The 22,374-nt window shown below is 46.8% G+C and overlaps 1 protein-coding gene across 12 annotated transcripts in view; it reads right to left on the bottom strand.

Moving 5' to 3' along the window:
* LOC121865405 (aryl hydrocarbon receptor nuclear translocator homolog) overlaps positions 1–22,374 on the bottom strand; it is a 180,664-nt gene that overhangs the window by 22,361 nt on the left and 135,929 nt on the right. For 7 of the 12 annotated variants that reach the window (XM_042364770.1, XM_042364771.1, XM_042364773.1 and 4 more), the window contains one exon: positions 14,680–14,837. In XM_042364770.1, coding sequence (XP_042220704.1) covers positions 14,680–14,837 — 158 coding nt within the window. Of the gene's footprint in view, positions 1–14,679; positions 14,838–18,698; positions 18,726–22,374 lie in introns of all 12 variants that reach the window. The other 5 variants (XM_042364769.1, XM_042364772.1, XM_042364762.1 and 2 more) reach the window with 1 other exon arrangement.

The following is a 22,374-nucleotide window of genomic DNA, read 5'->3' as shown; positions in this document are numbered from 1 at the left end:
ACTATTTTTACTCAACGCGAGGGCTGGTCAGAGAGAGAGAGAGAGAGAGAGAGAGAGAGAGAGAGAGAGAGACGAAATCTGCATCACACACCACCTACAGCCTCCACCATCAATGAAGTGCCTACCCACTCCACACTGGTACACACTCCGTGACAAGGAGCAACGCTGCCCACCTCTTGAGAACTAACCAGCTGTGTGTTCTCGATTTGTATATACCAGGCTTTAAACACAAGAAGATTAAACGTCTTTCTATTAACGTTAGCTGACTCACCGAACTATATCAACCGTGTATGGAAGCCATTTTATTCATCTTAGTTAACATATGTGGTGACCTAAGTAGTAGTGAACGTTGTGTGTGTGTGTGTGATAGTCTTGTGCGTGTTGGCTTTTGCGAGTGCCAGTCAGTGGTGTGACTATGGACCTATCAATGGTTTACCTCTTTGGTACACAGTTTACAAGATGACGCTCCTCACCACCATGATGTACCCTGGACCTACTCCCATGATGTGCTGAGGAACCACTCCCATGATGTGCTGAGGAACCACTCCCATGATGTACTGAGGAACCACTCCCATGATGTACTGAGAACTCTCCCATGTTCGTTTTTTCCTCCCGTGTGTGAGTGACGGGTGTAGCCTCACGCTGGTCACCTTCCAAAATGATATACACCCACCAACTCTCCCCGCTCATACCATTTATTGTTACAGTCATTACAATTAAGACAAGACGATACTTATTGTAGAGTAAAGGAAATAAAAACCTATATGACTAAGTTAGAGAAAGCTGTGCCATTATCAGCTGGGATATTTCAGTGTGTGGGGGGTTAGGTTAGGTTACGGAGCAATATGGTACTTTTTGGTTTAGTAAACATCAAGGTGACAAGGTTAGTGACTCGTGTTGGGGCAGGTAGTGTGGCTTGACTTGTGATAGCCACATCCAATGTAATAATTACAGGTGTTGTGGGTCGTCTCGATGTCCAACTGTTACCTGGTCGTCAGGCTGCACGTAGCTCAAACAAGACAAAAGAAAACGTAATTGCCGCCCCGCCGCCGCCAATACCCCTCCTGGGCATGGTACCTCACCTTATCTCCCTACACTTGCGCATTGTAACTATCGTGATATTAAACGCTTTCTTACGGATTCGTTACTTACCTATACATATAACATAATAGCTTATCAAATATATGTTCGTAGCTTTACACAAAACAAATCGCCACGATTAAATTTTGAGGAGTTGGGGGCTGGAGGTGTCCAGTATAAGGGAGGACACTGCCAGAAGCAGCATCCTGCAGGACCCGCGGTGGTGGGAGCCGAGGGTAGTGCGGGCATCGGGCAGACGGCCAGGATGTAGGAATGGGGTGGTGCGTGCGTGGCCTGCCCGCCCAGCCTCGCCATTACTCTATCTCCTACGATACCACGCACATCCTACATCAGCTGCACCCTTCTCGCGCTATACCCTCCCTCACCAAACCTTGTGCCCACCTGAACAACCTTCTGTATACTTTAACCATCACAGCGGACAGATAACGACTCCATCATACACTAAGCCAACAAAAATTATGTTCCCCACAGAGTCGAGGTCGGTCAACAGGATAGTGTTGCAATTCCCACAGTCTCACTTAAGACAAGATCTCTCCGGGTGACTGTTGAAGGCAGCAGTGACTTGAAAGGATCTGAATGAGCTCTTGGTATACCATTAATTTTACCAGGACACTGGAACACTCACTTGCCAATCACTGTGTTTACCTCATCAAAGTAGCAGTCAGTCCTACACTGGCTCACGGGGGGTGCGGGGGGTGTGTAGGAGTGACTTTAAATATCCTCAGTGTCTTGTTTGGTTGTCTAACTAATATAAGCACGGGGTGGGGTGTGATGGGTGGGGTAGGCAGTAGGAGGGAGGGGAGGGAAGCCACCCCGACGGTGGTGGGCAGCAGGTGTTGGTGGTGGTACAGGAGAAGGCAGCCACGCCAGGTTGGGGAAAGTGGAGTGTCCAGGGCCGATGGCGACCACGACGCGACCGTGGTGGCCATGCTCTTCACCTGACCCTGCCTAGGGCACCACACACACACACACAAACCCACCTCTCAGACCTTTCTATACGCCTTCCCAATCTTTAGGTGCTGAAACATAAAATATTAACATCGAACGTGCATGAGTATAAAAAAAAAAAAAAAAAACATATTTACGAAAACCGCAATAAAATGAGACAAAAACTATCACGCTAACCGAGAGTATCATGTTTATCCGCCGTGCCACAAGTTAACATGACGAGTGTACAGCGGCCTCTTAACACTGTCCAGATAGTGAACGAGACTTGTAAACGAGAACAAGCGAGGGCAGGGGGCGGGCGGTCACTTCAACAAGATGGCGGTAAGATGACTCGTTCCACAAACAGGTGATAGTGTCTCGTGTAACAGGTGGACGGGGGAGACTTCAACAAGCTGGGGGGGGTGTTATCTGTCCAACAGGTAAACGGACAGCTGGACTAGGTGGGTAAGTGGACCAGTGTACAGGCAGAGAAGTGACCAACACGTTCGTCAGCAGTGCACAAAGATGGTATTAAATGAGCCTCGGTTTCTGTACTCCTTTTATATCCCATTATAACGAAGACAAATCATCCACTGACCCAAACACACGAAGTAACTGAAGCCATCATCAATCTCTTCGGGTACAGCAAGTCTTCATCTCTCAAACACATGTCCCCTAAAGATCTACAACACTTTCTCCAACATGCAACTTCAGATATCAATAACTTTCATCCCTGGAAACAAACACACCCAGTATTTTATTTTTTTAATCCATTTTTTTCACCTTGACCCATCACTTATAACACCAAATACTTAGAATTATTTTAGCCACGACCCTCCCCCCCTCCCCTCTCATAACACACGCAGGTAATAATGACCACATTTTCTCTCTACTACCAACACACAGTTCTCTATCTCATTGTATTAGTAAATGTGTTACGTGATTTTAAGACCTTCGTTGGTAAATAGTAATAACAACAGCAACAACTACTATTCATTACTATAACTGCTACTATAATGCTACAACATTAATACTATCACTAACTAACTACCTATACTACTACTACAAACTATTACTACAACTACAAATCATTATTATTACTATTACTTCTATTACTACTAACTACTAGTACTACTACCACCTACTAATACAAACTACTATTGCTATATCACTACTACTACCCACGTAAAATATAAAATAATATAAGACACTTAACGGAGTGACTCGAGGACATAAGCTTGAGTGCACTTCCCATACACTGAAAACTCCACAAAAACAAAATAACATAAGTTAGATTGTAATACTGTGGTTGTGGTGATGGCCAAGGGGGTGGAACCGACTCATTACACCAGATGATGACTTACTGTTGTAATAGCTTATTATCTTCCCTTCTCACCGTAACCTCTCCCATACTAATAAATATCATCCACCACGACGGAATACTACACACAAGAAGGGAGTTGAGGGACGGGGTTGAGGGGAAGACTTGTGGTTCCATTTAAACGTGAACACAACTACGTCACCCAGCCACCTGCATGTAATCCCATAGTGAGGGGGCCACTCCCAGTGTTTCGTGTATACTGTACTTATAGTGTGAGCAACGGCTGGTGTTCTCACACACACACACACACACACAAACACACACACACACACACACACACACACACACACACACACACACACACACACACACACACACACACACACACACACACACACACACACACACACACACACACACACACACACACACACACACACACACACACACACACACACACACACACACACACACACACACACACACACACACACACACACACACACACACACACACACACACACACACACACACACACACACACACACACACACACACACACACACACACACACACACACACACACACACACACACACACACACACACACACACACACACACACACACACACACACACACACACACACACACACACACACACACACACACACACACACACACACACACACACACACACACACACACACACACACACACACACACACACACACACACACACACACACACACACACACACACGATCTATGAAGACAGGTGACTTGTTTTGACTGATTGATTGACAGCAAAAAACACACACACAGACAAACTCGGAAAGACAAACCCACACAGTTATCGTACTTAACAATGTAAAATACTGCAGGCGGCGCAGCTGGTAATCTCGTGGACACAGGGGTCGTGCAGGTCTAGTGACTAACCTTCAGTATAAAGGTGTGGTCACTAGGGAGGGTCTCTGTCTCTCATCTTATGGATACTGTAGACTTAGCCTTCGTAAAATACACAAGGACGTCTGACTGGCACTATACTCGACCCTCTCTACTTCACAAACTGTATAGTCAGGTACCCATTCACAGCTAGGTGGACTAGGGACGCGAACCCGTTATATCAACCGGGCTGATGCACCCTATTCCGCCACGGTGAAACTAGTCGACGTGGGAACAGATACACAGATGCCTTAACAATGATATAAACACCTTTGTATTTTTGTTTTTATAATTCTAAAAGAAGTGTCTGGCCCATTGGTCAGTCGTACTTCTGCCAATTTACCTGAGACTCGATATATAAAATGCTTTACTTCCATCCCCCCACACACAGACATTAACAGAGGTCAAAGGTCATCTATAATACACAATCTTGAGGTGTTTGGGTCATTATAGCCGCAAGCGGGTCGTGTGAGAGTGTATATGATAAGAAACACGCTGCAGTCACTTGAGAATGTTGGCTCTTTAAACTATTTCTTATCATAAATCATTTAAAAAGGTGAATGGCTGTCACAACTCAAGAGACACTCAGGTCTGTAATATAACAAAGCAATGATGATGATTTTTTAGCAATAACTTAAATAAGATAAAATTGGTGGCGGCCATGTTGGGGGGGGGAGGGGTGGGGTAGTGTTGACTGACAGTGAGACTTGTACTTTAAAAATATTCAACCACAATGATACACCCTTTAGTGACTCCTGATCCATGACTACTATAAACTCTTCAGAACCTAACGTAATGTAACCTAACTCACCACTACCACCCACCACCATTATCTCCACCTACCATCACCACCATCACGACCACCTGTGTTCTTGCCTCAGGTGACCGACCAAGCCTTCACCTGGTTGTAATAATCTCAATATTCCGTGGCAGCCATGTAGTAAAATAATTATAATATACAATCATAACCAAGACAAGACACTCCACTGTCGAGAAAATGATTCTGACATTTAATAGTTGGCAACAAAGTGTAAATGTCAGCAGTATGAAGGAAAAAGATAAAACACACACCTGCGGTTTGGTTCACAGACGCCTAGAATGATAATATTTTTCTGGAGGTGTAAATCACGTCACGCCCCACCAAGCGTGACAATATTTTCACTACACAAGAAGCCATTTATTTATTTATCAACATTTCGATTTGGATTTTTCTCTCTCTTATGCAGGAAACTTGTGTGTGTGCATAACAGGAGAGTTTATTCCACAATATAAAGTTATAATAGAGAAATATTATATCTACATGAATCACACACACACACAGAAACATGTCCTACTCACAAGGCCTGACACACACCCATGTACAAGTAACTGCCTCAGTGTATAAAAAAATAAATAAAAAAATATATATTCGGTACAACATGTGGAGAAGGAGGCTCATGAAAAACACAATTCACGACCTTTAACTCTGACTACGTACATCGGTGTCTCATAACAAGTAGCTGGCTCCTCGTATCGACTCTCTCTCTCTCTCTCTCTCTCACACACACACACACACACACACAAGCCTCGTCCGTCACAACGAATAATATATATTTTAGTTTTATCTTCACCTTTGGCTATTTCGTATCATAAACGTATTTCAATTTTCCGTTCAAACATTTATGAGAACAGAGAGAGGAATTATTTACCTTTATAATAATAATAATAATAATAATAATAATAATAATAATAATAATAATAATAATAAAATATCCCTCGACTCATAACAAACCACATGACGTCACCCAATACTATACTGTACTAAAGGTGTTCATAAAGCCAACAGGTGTGACGGTGAGGTTAATTACCACACCTTTACCCAGGAGCATAACTAAACTAAACTAAACTAACCTAACCAAACCTAACCAAACCAAACCAACTTAACCTAACCAAACCTAACCTAACCAATCCTAGCCAAACACGACCAAGCTACTTCAATATGCTCAAGTCTTGGCGTGAAGTTCCCGCAGTTTTTCCCGACCCCAGGAAAATGTTCTCACACTTATCACCTCTGTAAAACTAAGTGTTCAGTATGAGAGTCAGGCCATCAATTATACCGTCTACCCGCTAATGACTTCACCCAAAGAAAAGTTACAATCTGGATAAAATCTCACAACGGCGATAAATAATATGGAGAAGCATAGGGCAATGGCGTGAAGGTGAGAGTTAAAATGAAAGCTTCCACAATATAATTATCTAATATATCGTGTGTGTGTGTGTGTGTGTGTGTGTGTGTGTGTGTGACATACCGGACAACAGCCAGGAACCTGTTGCTCCCTAGGACTGCAGGTCCCCACCGACACTGGGAGGAGGCAGTTGACCTCCAAGCCTCATTGAATCCACAGGCCGCATCATAAACCCTCGGCTAATGTGGACACTCAAAAACACAGCGGCGTTTCCTTCCTTCCTTCCGCCCCGCCATAAAACGCTTCTGTCAACTCCACAAGAACGCTAGACCTCCTCCTCCTCCTCCGCCCTAGGCTAGTTTTACCCAATGAGGACACGATTCATATGAGTTGAGAAATGCTGACAATCTTGTACACCATGGGAGGGCCTCGTCCCATACACCACCAGGGGAAGGGTCTCGTATTTGCACTCTTCTCAAATCTCATGAAGTTTCGTCGTCAGGATATAAGTCTCACAAGTAGGTAAATCTGGAGATTTGTTTAAGTATTCCTGTACAACATTTGTTTCTGTGACTTTGTTGTTGTTTCTGAACTAACAATGTGGATTGAAGATATTGAGATATGGGTATTAAACACGTAACTCCCAAGGTAATAATAATACACACTGCACTTGACTGCCTTTCATTCCCCCAACTGTCAAGCCAGGTAACCGTTCACAGCTGGGTTGACTGAGGGTGCCCTGGGCGAAATACTTTAGGACTGGAAACAAAAACTGTATCTACTAGCCTGCCACAACCCCTTCAGGAGGAGCAAAATCTTCAAATCATCACTACACAAACTAACTTAACCACAACTCATAGGATTGTCAATGACCTCAACTTGTGACTTATTTACAGCTAAGTGAAGGTTTAGTACAGGCTGAGTGTGGTATATCCAATCGTGTGAAAAACTGAGCACTAAACAGCTCTTACACGGACACAAGACCATAGTGCTACGCGGTATAACATCCATATCATACTAAACTACTCATGCGTGAAACAGAAATACTCGACCGTGTGCACCTAACCTGAAAATACAAAATACACAATACCAAAATATTAACAATGGTGTGTGTGTGTAAGACGTAAGTCTCATTGAACGTTTTCCACAATTCAATGTAAAAAACTTGTAATGTCTCCAAGTAATGTCTCCACTAACGCGGGTTAGGTTAGGTCAATCTAAAGGTATCATAAACCGACAAGTCACGCTCACAGACCACTATATGACCTGATATGACACACGGTCGTTGACAACTACCGTGATAGTTCATGGTACGGGAGAGAGTTTAATGCTCTTACTTCTTAAACATATACTGTAAAATTCCCATTATTGTTTTTTTTTTCAGTAAATTTAATGGTTTTTAAAGAGATATAAGCAAAGATTTTTGAGAACTAACAACAGAATATCATGACTAGAAATATTAGTAGAATTACATGAGTTCTCGGACCATGAATTCTGTTAATGAAATTCCATGATTTACGACAGGCGTACGGAGTCCTGATGTGTGTACGAATTGCCACATTAATACGCCTCACCCCCCACGTTTTCCTTCTTGTGTGTGTGTGTGTGTGTGTGTGTGTCAATCCCCCCCCCTCCCCAGCCGCCATTTAAAGTCACCGACTGTCCCTGCTGGCGATACACATATAGCAGCACTTCCTCCAACCAACCCAACCCAGTAATTATCAACGACTTGGCATTAAGGCCATTAAGACTGAGGCAACGTCCGTGCTTGAGCTGTTCCTCCCACCCCTCACCCCCTACACCCCCTCCCTCCTCTACGCCCCCTTCTGAGAACCCGCATAAGTGGCCCTCAGCTCACAGGAAATAATGTCAACAACCTCAGCGACGATATATAACAAAGGGTCAAGTAAAATTAATCAAGAATAAACTCAATGGTGTAACTCGAATAAAACAGAAGTAAAAGATGATAAAGGAGAAACTAGTAATTATTAAAAGTGGAGGACAAGAGGGAGAATGTAGTGTCCTTTACACCTGCCTCCTCCTCCCCCAGTACACACACCCTCCCCCACACACACACAAACACACACAAAACACTCCAGTCCTCCCTCAGCTCAGTACAGCCACGATATCGCTTCTTTTATTACCCGCCTATCAGCTACACGTCCACCAATTACGTTGCAAACTCTTTAAATAACGCTACACACGAGGAGAGTTTATCACACTAAATAAACCCAAGATGTTAATACTCGCCATAACCAGCAATGTGCAGTGCAAAATGCCTTGTACCCTAACACTTACCTTCCACCGGTCATAGGCAAGTCAATTAGAACAGAACAGCTCCAGGTAGGGTACAGAGGTAGGTGTGTGTTACAGACTAAGGGATTATCCCCTACACAGCAGTTTTATAATAATCCTCTCAATACATAAGAGCAGTTTGGCCACCAGTCACCTCGCAATGCTTTACTAACTTTCTACTTCAGAGAATAATGACGTGTCCATAGCCAAAGGTAAGTGCCACACGCTACAGTATACGTAGGTGTGAATACGACAGTGCGGGGGAACAACACAAGCACGACGACAAAAATATCAAAGAATTCAGCTGGAGGTGCAACAGCGTGTGACTATGACCATTAAGAACTTCTTTACTAGACATTTGTGAGCATTCATCTGAACAACACACGCACACTTCTCGCCATTATCCACCAACATGTCCACTCACACACTGATACGAGGCGTAATTATGAAGTAAGAAAGGTGCATACATCACGCATCTTAGTCGAGGTCGCCGCCCCACGTCCCTGTAAAGCGTTCCTGAAGGCGAAGCACCGTAGGTCACATTTATCACCGACACCAGGTCCTCCTGCCCCAGCTACCACGCACGAATAGACGTACACATAGCACGCGCGCACGCACAAGCAAGCAAACACGCACGCACACTCTTATTTCCAAATTTATTACCACAGACAAATTCCAATTACATGTACGTAATGATCTGTTAACAACACAAATGAAGAAGACGCCGCGGCTGATATTATTGGACAAGTTATTCAGCAGCCCGACGGCGGACCAACAACGGTGAGGGTTAACACATACTGTACTGGGGTAGGTCAGTCTCACTCAACCTCTGCATCTGTCCTCCTTACAACCACTATTACCTACAGTGATGTAAGTTACTTAACAAGGCCCAAACCTGTGTCTTTTAACACACCTCACATTGGTGTATATACTGCGCTGTACACGGCCCAGTGCTGTACACCCACAACACGGCCCAGTGCTGTACACCCCCACAACACGGCCCACAGTGCTGTACACGGCACACAACACGGCCCACAGTGCTGTACACGGCACCCAACACGGCCCACAGTGCTGTACACCCCACAACACGGCCCACAGTGCTGTACACGGCACACAACACGGCCCACAGCGCTGTACACGGCACACAACACGGCCCACAGTGCTGTACACCCCACAACACGGGCCCACAGTGCTGTACACGGCAAACAACACGGCCCACAGTGCTGTACACCCCACAACACGGCCCACAGTGCTGTACACGGCACACAGTGCTGTACACCCCACAACACGGCCCACAGTGCTGTACACGGCACACAACACGGCCCACATTACACGTGAGGAACGCCAGGTAGAAGTGACTCAAGTCAGGAATCACGTGAGCGTTATTATTATTTCATAGCCGTCGTCATCACTGCCGCTCGTAAAAAAATTATTCTCACTTTTCCAGGATAATGAACCAATTACTGAGGACCAGCAACACGCCACCTCACCTCACCACCTTCTATAATAATTTCACATTTCCGAGACAATTCCGTCAATGTTTAATTTCTGTGGCATTTTCTCCCATTTTTTTAAGACCACATCATACAGTCGATGCCAGGGAGTGAAACACGCCATCCATGGAATTTGAGACTCTGTCCTATATTTTAATTTCTGGGAAAAATTTTGCTAATTTCTTTTACGACCACAGCGCACACACAGTCAATACCTGTGACCAGAACACGCCATCTGGAGGACGAACCTAGTAATGTATTTATACACGAGACAATTTATCCAATGTTTACAACCATCGTATTCAATAAGCGTAAGTGGAGCTCTGTTAGTGTAAACAACCTGGAGACTGGTACAAGGCGAGACAGAAAATACAGGGACGTGTTAACAGTCTGGCTACAACAATACTACAGTACTTTGGTCTGTATTTTGTATTAACTTACGACCACACAAATTTTAAAAAAGAAAATAATCTAGTGAAGTAAATATGAGTTTTTAGTACGGGGAAAAAATGACAATAAGATGGAGAGAAATGAGAAAATGGCGACTTAGGTTAAAGTTATAAATGACTTATACTGACTTGGATTAAGAGCTCGAAAAAACTCAACTCAACGAGGAGGAAACAGAAAATTTCATAAATTCCAGGTTGTAAACTGTCAGCGCCATCATACCCCTCAACACACAACGTATCATTTGTACAAAACTATAATCACACAACTTATGATGCGATAGTGTCTGGAAAGTGTGAGTTATATGGTGAGAGAAACACACAAGTATAGACAGACAGACACACACACACATTATACCCAGTTGTGGTGATCACGAGGAGGAGGAGGACGGTACTAAGAATCAACACTAAAGAATGAATAAATGTCTATAATAGGGAGGGAGGGGACACACTCACAGACACACTCTCAACTCTCTTCTCCTTTAACCTCTCCAATAAATCAGTGTGATGGCCAGGACACCAACACCCCTCTCGTCCAGTACCACACCTCCGCCGCCCATCACCACACTCATTAACTATACACCCCATACATCACCCAGACACATATCCAAAATATACCTTATTTAATCAAGGACCGGGAGGAAACACTTAAGTACACGAACAAGGTCACGGACGTGTTCACCCCTACCTCCCCCAACTCACCTGAAGAAGTTCCACGATTAATAATATACACGTACACACTCAGGAACCCGCGGAGCACCTTCTTCAGTAGGGGTAGGTCGTGTCACAGTCAAGTCACCAGATACGAGAGACAGACGCCGGGTGAAGTTAAAGATGATGGGCATAAGAACATAAGGAGTCTGCAATAGGCCGGTTGGCCTGTGCATGGCAGCTCCTGTCGACAGTTACTACCACTCTCTATCATCCATGAATCTATCTAGCCTCCTTTTGAAACTTTCCAGAGTTCCCGCACTTACTACAAAGCTGCTAAGCTTGTTCCACTCGTCCACCACCCTATTTGTGAACCAGTTTCTTCCTATCTCCCTCCTAAACCCAAACTTATCCAACTTGAATCCGTTGCTCCGAGTCCTATCCTGCTCAGATATTATAAGAACTTTATCTATATCCCCTTTATTGATTCCTTTCACCCACTTAAATACTTCTATCATATCTCCCCGCACTCTTCGTCTTTCTAGGGAATGCAAGTTAAGTTTCTTTAACCTATCCTGATATGGAAGGTGTCTAAGTCCCGGAATCATTCTTGTCATTCTTCGCTGCACCGACTCTAGTGAATTTATCCATTCTATAATAGGGGCACCAGAACTGAACCGCATAATCGAGGTGCGGCCTGACTAGCGCAAGATATAGTTGCAATAAGACCTCTGCACTCTTGTTACTTACACTTCTAGATATAAAACCCAATATACTCTGTTTGCCTTATTTCGAACATTAACGCACTGTTTTCTAGGCCGTAGGTCCGGGCTTACAAGTACCCCTAGGTCTCTTTCACAAGTCGACTTCTCTAGGTTGATGTTGTTAAGGCTGAATACATTATCAGTATATGTTCTTCCAATATTAAGTACACTGCACTTGCTGGTGTTGAATTTCATTTGCCATTTTTCAGACCACCCCTGCAGTTTATTTAGATCCTCCTGTAATGCATTTGCATCCTGCCCTGAATTAATCTGCCGCCCTATTTTGGTGTCATCCGCAAACTTGCTTATGTCACTGCTGATCCCAGTATCTAGATCGTTTATGTAGATTATGAACAAGAGTGGGCCAGGTACTGACCCCTGGGGAACCCCACTGGTTACACGGCCCCAATAAGTGATGAAGGGAGGTAGCCAGCCAACACTGACGATCATCTGCTGTAAGTTATGCCTCTAAAACACTGGAATACTATTTGAAAAAAAACCTAGGTGATGCAACGGCAAAAAAAATTAAAATAAATAAATAAAAAAATATAAACACGGTGATAATTATATTCCCTGACAAACTTATTTATATATGTGTTCCACAGTTAAATAATTATGCCAAGGATTAATTAATTATATTTGTGTTTTTAAAAATATACCGCCTGTGTGTGAGCGATGGAACAGACAGACGGATAAACCAAACATTCATCCTCTTGACAAATTCGATCCCCTTGCCATTCACACTTCATCACACTAGAAATAATCACAGTTTTTATCTTACTAAGTGTGCAATGTTGTAAACCATCATAAACGGCGTTATCCACCCCCACCAACACAAACTACTTCCTTCGCACATAATTACGATACCTGACTTCCTCCCCCCCCACCACCAACACGTCCCTCGCTCTACTGTTTAATCGCGCTCATAACATTAAAAGCACCGCGACAATTATCAGAGATTTATTAGGAATAACACCAAAACATGCTGTGACTTACAACTCCACACAACCTCGAGGGACAACTATAAGAAACACACCCACAACACACCCTACTGTATTACACCTCACACAGGGATGTCGCATGATATCTTCCTGGATATATACTAACATACAACCTGGTATCTAAACGACCTTGGTTAACATCAAAGAAGACCTTAACATATAGGTTGACACAGCCCTAACTCTCATTCAAAACACAACAACATTAATGTCTGAACCAAAGCAAAAATGATGTTACTATTCGTTATATCAGTAGTAAGGACGGTACCTGGGAGCCAATACGAGTAGCGGGTACAAGCAGTGGTATATGTATGTTAGTACTAGTGAGAGGTGAGGAGCGAGGGTATAATGCTGAGGGCGTGACATCCTATACAACAGACCCATACACTGCGTCGGGGTAAGTGGGTAAAGCTCTTACGGTTGATAGGCATACACAGTGTCAACACCCGGGCGCCTGTGTCGGCTGCTGACCGCTCTCCTGTGTGGCCGAGATCTTGTGGTTACAATTATGATAGTTATGATGGTTATAGTTGTAGTTATGTCACAGTTACGGTAGTATGTGGTGTTGTGGTATTTATGGCAACAGTTATTATAGTGGTGGTGGTTGTAGTTATTACAGGATTACTTGTAACCAGTGGTGTGTGGTGGTGTTGAATGGTAGTTATTAACAGCAATAGTCAAGCGTCACAGGTGTGGTGTTGGTGGTACAGGTGTCAGGGTACACGTGTCAAAATCGATATACTTCAAGTTGACACACAAGTGTTCCGATGACGTTAGAAGAGTGAGAGATGCCTGATGTGTGACGAACATGTGCTCCATCAAGTAGTCACATGTGCAGGCTTACCGTCACACACACACACACACACACACACACACACACACACACACACACCAGATATTACTTACATATATACAACCCTCCAGGGGGAATTAACTCAACACAATTAGACAGAATAGATAACAAAGATACATTTTAATGGCGTTTGATGTGAAGATAGTGTACTGATAGTGGTGTACACATAGGAGGAACAGTGTAATGGTGCAGCAATGGTGTAAATATATCAGGAAGGGCTGAATATACTGCCAATACGAGGTGGTGCAACAGTTAAGAGGGTGTTACTCTATAATCCAACTCTCGAGGCGCACTGAGAAGTAACTAATGGCGGCGTGTGGTGTTTACGGTGTGCTATTATCTTGGCGACACAGTACACGCGGTATACACATACATACATACATACATACATACATACATACATACATACATACATACCCCTGTACATACATCACGTGGCAGGAGGTATATGAAGGTCGACACACTGCATTGAAGACGACACCTGACAAAACCATCACGAGACTATACATTCTGTACATACAAACATAGTTGTTGTGGTAGACACATTGTGGTTGATGGTGGTAGAACAGGCGGTGAAGATTAGGTAGAATCATTAGGAGAAGGTGGTGGATGGGGGAAGGTGTGAAGAAGGGGTTAGAGGATAGAAGGAAGGGTGAGGGAGAGAGGGAGAGAATGTCTGAGAGAGAGAGAGAGAGAAGACAGGGAGACAGGGTTGGTACTCACCCCTCAAAGCCTTCATGTGGGCGACGGCCATGCGGAGGATGGTGAGTTTGTCAGGCTTGCGGGCGAGGGCGGAGCAGGTGGGGACCATGTCACTCAGCTCCGCGATGTAAGCCGTCATCTTGTTCCGACGCCGACGTTCGATTTCACAGTGGTTCTCCCTGCGCCCACAACACAGGGAAGAAACTTTATTATCAAGAACAACAACACACGGGGGGTAAATATTTATATAACCATTAAATATAAACAAAAAATAATACTCAAATATTTTCAAATTATCAAAACAGTTCTTGGTGAAAATAAATCTACTAGAATTTTGTTTTAAAGAGAAATACATATAATAAAAATAAAAATACAAGAGAGAAAGTATATTAAACTAAGACACCAGAATCACCCAACACATAGCACCAAAGTCCCATACTAACTAACATACAAAGCAAAGATTAATACCCAAGGCTTAGTACTGGCAAATACCCTTGTTAATAATATATACTGTACCATCATCTCCCAGTCAGCCAATTACTCCTTATTAGGAACCACTGTGAACCTGGTCAACAAACAACTGTAAAGGTCACACACACACAAGTTGCAGGTCACACAGGCTGCAGGTCACACACAGGCTGCAGTCACATACAAGCTACAGGTCAAACACAGACTACAGGTCAAACACAGGCTACAGGTCAAACACAGGCTGCAGGTCACACAGGCTACAGGTCACACAGGCTGCAGGTCACACTCCTAATGTACTATACAAGGGATGCATTCAAGACTGTCCTTACTGTTTACTTACCAGGCTAATAATGCACCCGTAACCACACACAGACAGACAGATAGACAGATAGACAGACAGATAAGAGACAGATACTCACAGGCAGACAGACACACAGACACCTTTAGTAATGAAAGATGGTCAACTGATATTATACATCAGTAAGAGAAGCTTTAGACCTGACCTGATCTGACCTGACCTGACCTAACCTATACCTAGCCTAACCTATACCTTAGTTTAACCTAGCCTATAACTTAACTTAACCTAAATTTCAACACTTTTCTTGGATAACCTCTCCCCCTCCCACCTCCTCAGCTTACCTAGATCTCAAGTCAACGCCAAGACAACGCACCACCCATGAACCCATTCTAGAACCCATCCATGAACCCCTAAAGAACCCATCCATGAACCCATTCTAGAACCCATCCATGAACCCCTAAGAACTCACCCACGCACAAAAACATGTTATTACAACTTCATAATGATGGGGGTCCAGTAGCATGAGGAGGGGGTGAGAGAGGGGGATGGAGGAGGGAGAGAGAGATGGGAAGGGGGGGAGGGAGAGAGGAGGGGGGAGAGATGGGAAGGGGGGAGGGAGAGAGGAGGGGGAGGGGGCTATTAGGACAAGGGGCCCATTTCCTCAATAATCACCTAATTCCCCGCCCCGCCCCGTGTGCCCCGCGGTTAACCACACTATCATCCAACGCACCATTAACTCTACCTGTGTGGACCAACACCCACCCAATCGCTCACTCTCCACCTCTCGTTTTAATCAACTATATTACCCCCTCCGTTACCAATCGTTTCGTGCTTAACGTCTTCAACAACCCAATCAACACCGTCACAATCACTGTCAGTCCGCCGTCATAACCACTACCAGTCACTGATTAAGAACCATTAATTATGTAGATCTTTTAGAATATCCCATAATAAAAATAACAAAAAATACAACAAAAATACAGCAATAATACAACAATGCCTTGATAACATGACCACATCTAAGCCAATATCTCCCACCACCACACCATCCCTGCCTCGTCACCACCACCATATTCACCACACAGACCGCAAAAATTACAGTGAAGAACCCTGACTGGCACACCACAGACCCTCCACACCTGAAGGGAAAACAATGCCATAGAGATCGGTTAATATCTGCGGACATTCCAGTGTGGTGACTTGGGGGTGAAGAACTCTGAACCTAACCTGACGTGGCCACTGGAGTAAGGTGAGAGAATGACATGAGAAATACCTGTAGATTTCACCAGGTAATTGAAAAGAACTGACTGAAGGTGTGTCACTGTTGGTGCGAATGTGATCATAGTCACTCAATTAAAGGTAGAATCATCCTATGTGAGGGACAAACTATAGCCAATTATTATTCATTTTTACTGTTAATTTATACACCAACAACACTTCCACCTTCCCAGTATTAACTCTAAGCCAATAATCGCCTCATTCCACTAATCTATCCATCACTATGACACCTCCCATCTACCACAATAATCGTATACTGATATTACTTCACTATTCTACTTTACCTCTTCATTACTTCTTACAAACTTTCTCATGTAAAATAATATACATTTCTCAAGGCGGAATCTACAATCAACACTGGCACTACAACCCGGGAAATAGGTGGCACCGTGGCATTAAAACCGAAGTAACTAGCAGTAAAATAATGACCACGAATGTTAAAAAAAAAATGACGATTATCGATATTAACGTCCAAATGATAAGTAGAATTGATCTCTGGGATAAAAACCACACAAGCAGCAGTAGGAAGTCTAGTACCCCGAGTGACATTTACCCCAGGGTGAGCGAGGTCCGCCTTACAACCTTGTGACCCCTGCTACACCCCTCCCCCCCCCTCCCCGGCATGGCAGCCACAACACTAGAGTGCGTTGGTAGTACTGTACAATATGATCCGTTTGGGCCACTCACTCAACTTAACACACCCTGGCCACACAACAACTACTAACATTGCTACCACCATCACCACCACCACCAACCACACCACCTTCACCACCATCACTACCACCACCACCATCATCATCACCACCCTCACCACCACCAAATATAGCACAACAACACACACCACCATCATCATCACCACCACCTTCACCACCACCACCAACCTCATACCACCAACCTCACACACCACTACCTCACACTACCACCCCTCACCACCCACCACTACCACACCACCTTCACCACATCACACACCACCACCATCATCATCACCACCCTCACCACCACCAAATATAGCACAACAACACACACCACCATCATCATCACCACCACCTTCACCACCACCACCACCACCTTCACCACCACCACCTTCACCACCACCACCACCTTCACCATCACTACCACCACCATCACCATCACCACCCTCACCACCACCAAATATAGCACCACAACACACACCACCATCAGCTACAGGAGGACATGTGACCTTGATATAAGTATTGTAATATACAAAATAACACACTAATAAGAGCTGCCTGTCTGGAGGGGGGAAACAAGGCGACTGGCGGAACCACATGAAGTACTAATGACCTAATGAGCGAACTAGCAGAGAGCAGCGTTAACATACACACAATAATACAACAACTAAATGAAGATCAACAAGTGAAGATCGACTCAGGTGAGCAAGTAACTTAACATACCTTGGAGATCAAAGTCATTTACTGAACTCTATACATTACAATCATCTCAAGAAAAACATGGGTAATCAAGATCAGTCGAGACACCTATATAAACACCTAAAAACACCCCTACACTCACCTGGCTACACCAATACACTACCTTATAACACACAGGTACGGTTATTATCACTTAATTGGCTCATAACACTAATAACACTATTCATGCAATAGCGGAGCAATACACATATAAAGACTACCATGCAAAGAAAGAAAGAAAGAAACAAAGGGGAGAGAGAGAGAGGGAGAGAGAGAGAGAGAGAGAGAGAGAGAGAGAGAGAGAGAGAGAGAAAACAATACATTTATATAAGCGTGCAACACATATCACATAAACATCATCACACTGCAGTACAAAACACACACACGCGCGTGCGCACACACGCACACACACACACGCACGCACGCGCACACACGCACGCACACACACACACACACACACACACGAGGACACACCACCTCGCTTACACACCAACTAATGCTAAGGCACCTCTGGCCTGGCTGAGGGCAATTAAATAATAAACATAACAAGAGAGAGAGAGACACACCTGCGCTCGATCTCGCAGTGGTTCTCCTGGGACAAAACAAACGACACACATTATTACATAGGAATTGTCACTGCCCATCAACCTTAATCACAAGTTATGACTGTGTTATGTGCTGCTGCCCGCCCAGGGTGTGAGTCAGGTGCTGCCCGCCCAGGGTGAGTCAGGGTGCTGCCCGCCCAGGGTGAGTCAGGTGCTGCCCGCCCAGGGTGAGTCAGGGTGCTGCCCGCCCAGGGTGAGTCAGGGTGCTGCCCTCCCAGGGTGAGTCAGGTGCTGCCTGCCCAGGGTGAGTCAGGTGCTGCCCGCCCAGGGTGAGTCAGGTGCTGCCCGACCAGGGTGAGTCAGGATGCTGCCCGATCAGGGTGAGTCAGGGTGCTGCCCGCCCAGGGTGAGTCAGGTGCTGCCCGCCCAGGTGAGTCAGGTGCTGCCCACCAGGGTGAGTCAGATGCTGCCCGATCAGGGTGAGTGAGGGTGCTGCCCTCCCAGGGTGAGTCAGGTGCTGCCTGCCCAGGGTGAGTCAGGGTGCTGCCCGACCAGGGTGAGTCAGGTGCTGCCTGCCCAGGGTGAGTCAGGTGCTGCCTGACCAGGGAGCGGTGCTGCCCGACCAGGGTGAGTCAGGGTGCTGCCCGCCCAGGGTGAGTCAGGTGCTGCCCGACCAGGGTGAGTCAGGTGCTGCCTGACCAGGGTGAGTCAGATGCTGCCCGATCAGGTGAGTCAGGGTGCTGCCCGCCCAGGGTGAGTCAGGGTGCTGCCCGCCCAGGGTGAGTCAGGGTGCTGCCCGCCCAGGTGAGCTCAGGATGCCCGATCAGGGTGAGTCAGTGCTGCCCGCCCAGGGTGAGTCAGGTGCTGCCCCTGCCCAGGGTGAGTCGTGCTGCCCGCCCAGGGTGAGTCAGGATGCTGCCCGATCAGAGTCAGGTGCTGCCCGCCCAGGGTGAGCGGGTGCTGCCCGACCAGGGTGAGTCAGGATGCTGCCCGATCAGGTGAGTCAGGGCTGCCCGCCCAGGTGAGTCAGGGTGCTGCCCGCCCAGGGTGAGTCAGGGTGCTGCCCGCCCAGGGTGAGCTGTGCGCCTGCCCAGGGTGAGTCAGGGTGCTGCCCGCCCAGGGTGAGTCAGGTGCTGCCCGTCCAGGGTGAGTCAGGGTGCTGCCCTCCCAGGGTGAGTCAGGGTGCTGCCCGCCCAGGTTGAGTCAGGGTGCTGCCTCGCCCAGGGTGAGTCAGGTGCTGCCCGACCAGGGTGAGGAGGGTGCTGCCTCCCAGGGTGAGTGAGGGTGCTGCCTCCCAGGGTGAGCCAGATGCTGCCCGATCAGGGTGAGTCAGGGTGCTGCCCTCCCAGGGTGAGTCAGGTGCTGCCCTCCCAGGGTGAGTCAGGATGCTGCCCCAGGGTGAGTCAGGGTGCTGCCCGCCCAGGGTGAGTCAGGCTGCCCGACCAGGGTGAGTCAGGGTGCTGCCTCCCAGGTGAGTGAGGGTGCTGCCCGCCCAGGGTGAGCTGGGTGCTGCCCGCCCAGGGTGAGGCCAGGTGCTGCCTGCCCAGGGTGAGCTCTCCCAGGTGAGCTGACCCGCCCAGGGTGAGCCTCCCCAGGTGCTGCCTCCCAGCCCAGGGTGAGCCAGGGTGCTGCCTGCCCAGGGTGAGGGGTGCTGCCCGCCCAGGGTGAGCCAGGTGAGGGTGAGTCAGGTGCCACCCGCCCAGGGGTGCAGGGTGCCCCGCCCAGGTGAGCTCAGGGTGCTGAGGGTGAGTCAGGTGCTGCCTGCCCAGGGTGAGTCCAGGTGCGCTGACCAGGGGTGAGTCAGGTGCTGCCCTCCCAGGGTGAGTGAGGGTGCTGCCCTCCCAGGGGTGAGCCAGGATGCTGCCCGATCAGGGTGAGTCAGGGTGCTGCCCTCCCAGGGTGAGTGCGTGAGGGTGCTGCCTCCCAGGGTGAGTCAGGATGCTGCCTCCCAGGGGTGAGTGCCAGGGTGCTGCCCCCTCCCAGGATGGGCCAGGTGCTGCCTGCCCAGCGTGAGTCAGGTGCTGCCCTCCCAGGGTGAGTCAGGTGCTGCTGCCCTCCCAGGGTGAGTGGGAGGGTGCTGCCCTCCCAGGGTGAGTCAGGAGGGTGAGTCAGGTGCTGCCCTCCCAGGATGAGTCAGGTGCTGCCTCCCAGCCCAGCGTGAGTCAGGGTGCTGCCCGCCCAGCGTGAGTCAGGGTGCTGCCCTCCCAGGGTGAGTCAGGGTGCTGCCCGCCCAGGGTGAGTCAGGGTGCTGCCCGCCCAGGGTGAGTCAGGGTGCTGCCCTCCCAGAGTGAGTCAGGATGCTGCCCTCCCAGGGTGAGTCAGAGGGATACAGGACTCCAACATGGTGGCCACTCACTGTGTGCCTCCAACTTGGACTAATTTAATCATGTCTTTGGCTCCAACCACTCTTCCCTCCCTCCTCAACGGTGACTTGATACTAAGGTGCAGCCTCGAGTATATTAAGTAAGGCAGTGTAGCGTGATAATGAGGTGTAGCGTGTGGGTGTAAGCGTGCGTGGAGGCACGGTTTTCCAAGCCAGCACATTGAGTGGGGGGTGAAGGGAGGAGGACTGTGTGTGGGCGCACGTGCGTAAGTACTGTAAGTCAACTCAGATATATGCTGTCGCTGATACAGCAGTGACAGCAAGACTCCCGCATGACTCTCTCATTAAGATGCAAAGCCAGGTACAGTACTGGTGCAGGAAGAGGAGGGGTGGTGGGGGGGAGTCCTCTACCACACACGGGGGAGTCAGGGGTCACACTACTGCAGAGGCGGGGGAGGTGGCGGAGGCTGTCGAGGTGGCGGGGACGGTAGTGTCAAGACAGGTGGCCGACAATTAAATCAAATTCCAAGAAGAGACGAAAACTAGTCAGGTGTGACGGCAGGTAAAATAACACAATCATATGGTGAAGAACACGACCCTATATAACAGTCATTAATTATGGCTTAAAATAATGGATGGATGGATGGGACACTCACGGAAGGTCCTCACCGGGGTATGGATGTGTAGGGAAGGAGGAGGAAGGGGGGAGGGGGGAAGAGAATATCTTGGTACCCTAAATTCTACTCCTGTCTCTCGTGAGTAAATCTCTACCACACACTTGTTTATGGCCTGCTCTCTGTTACACACACACAAACACATATACTAATATATTACGCATGTGTGTGTGTGTGTGTTTATATATGTCTGTGTATCATCTAAACACACACATAACGTGACGGCCAGCCATTACCATTATTCTTGACACCCGCAGAGTCATCTTAATAGTATGATTTGCCTTCACAAATAAACCCTTAAAATATTTCACAGGAAAAAACTGTTTTGTGTGTGTGTGTGTGTGTGTGTGTGTGTGTGTGTGTGTGTAATTTACGTACAGCCAAGTATTAACAAGGCTTCAAAGAGGAACTTCCTAGCATGCACAGTTTTGAGTTAATAAATATTTCACATTTGCGAGCACTGAGCTTCGTTCGTCAGGCAAGAGTGTCAGCACATGATAGACGGAGTACTGGGTCACAGTCTAGTGTTAGCCCGGGATACAAGGAGAGACGAGGCGAGAGGACCTTTGCACATAATTACAGCAATAAGGTGTGGTAATCTCTTAGCGACTCCAGTTAAACGGTTAACAATACATTGGAGAGGAGAGGAGAGGCGTCGGTCCCTTCCCAAGTGGCGGGGGTTAACTCTCCCTGCTGGCGG

This window comes from Homarus americanus, unplaced genomic scaffold, assembly GCF_018991925.1.
Source record: "Homarus americanus isolate GMGI-L3 unplaced genomic scaffold, GMGI_Hamer_2.0 scaffold25483, whole genome shotgun sequence".
Lineage (NCBI taxonomy): Eukaryota > Metazoa > Arthropoda > Malacostraca > Decapoda > Nephropidae > Homarus > Homarus americanus.
The sequence above is the reverse complement of the archived record's forward strand: the minus strand, read 5'-3'. Positions and strand labels throughout refer to the sequence as shown.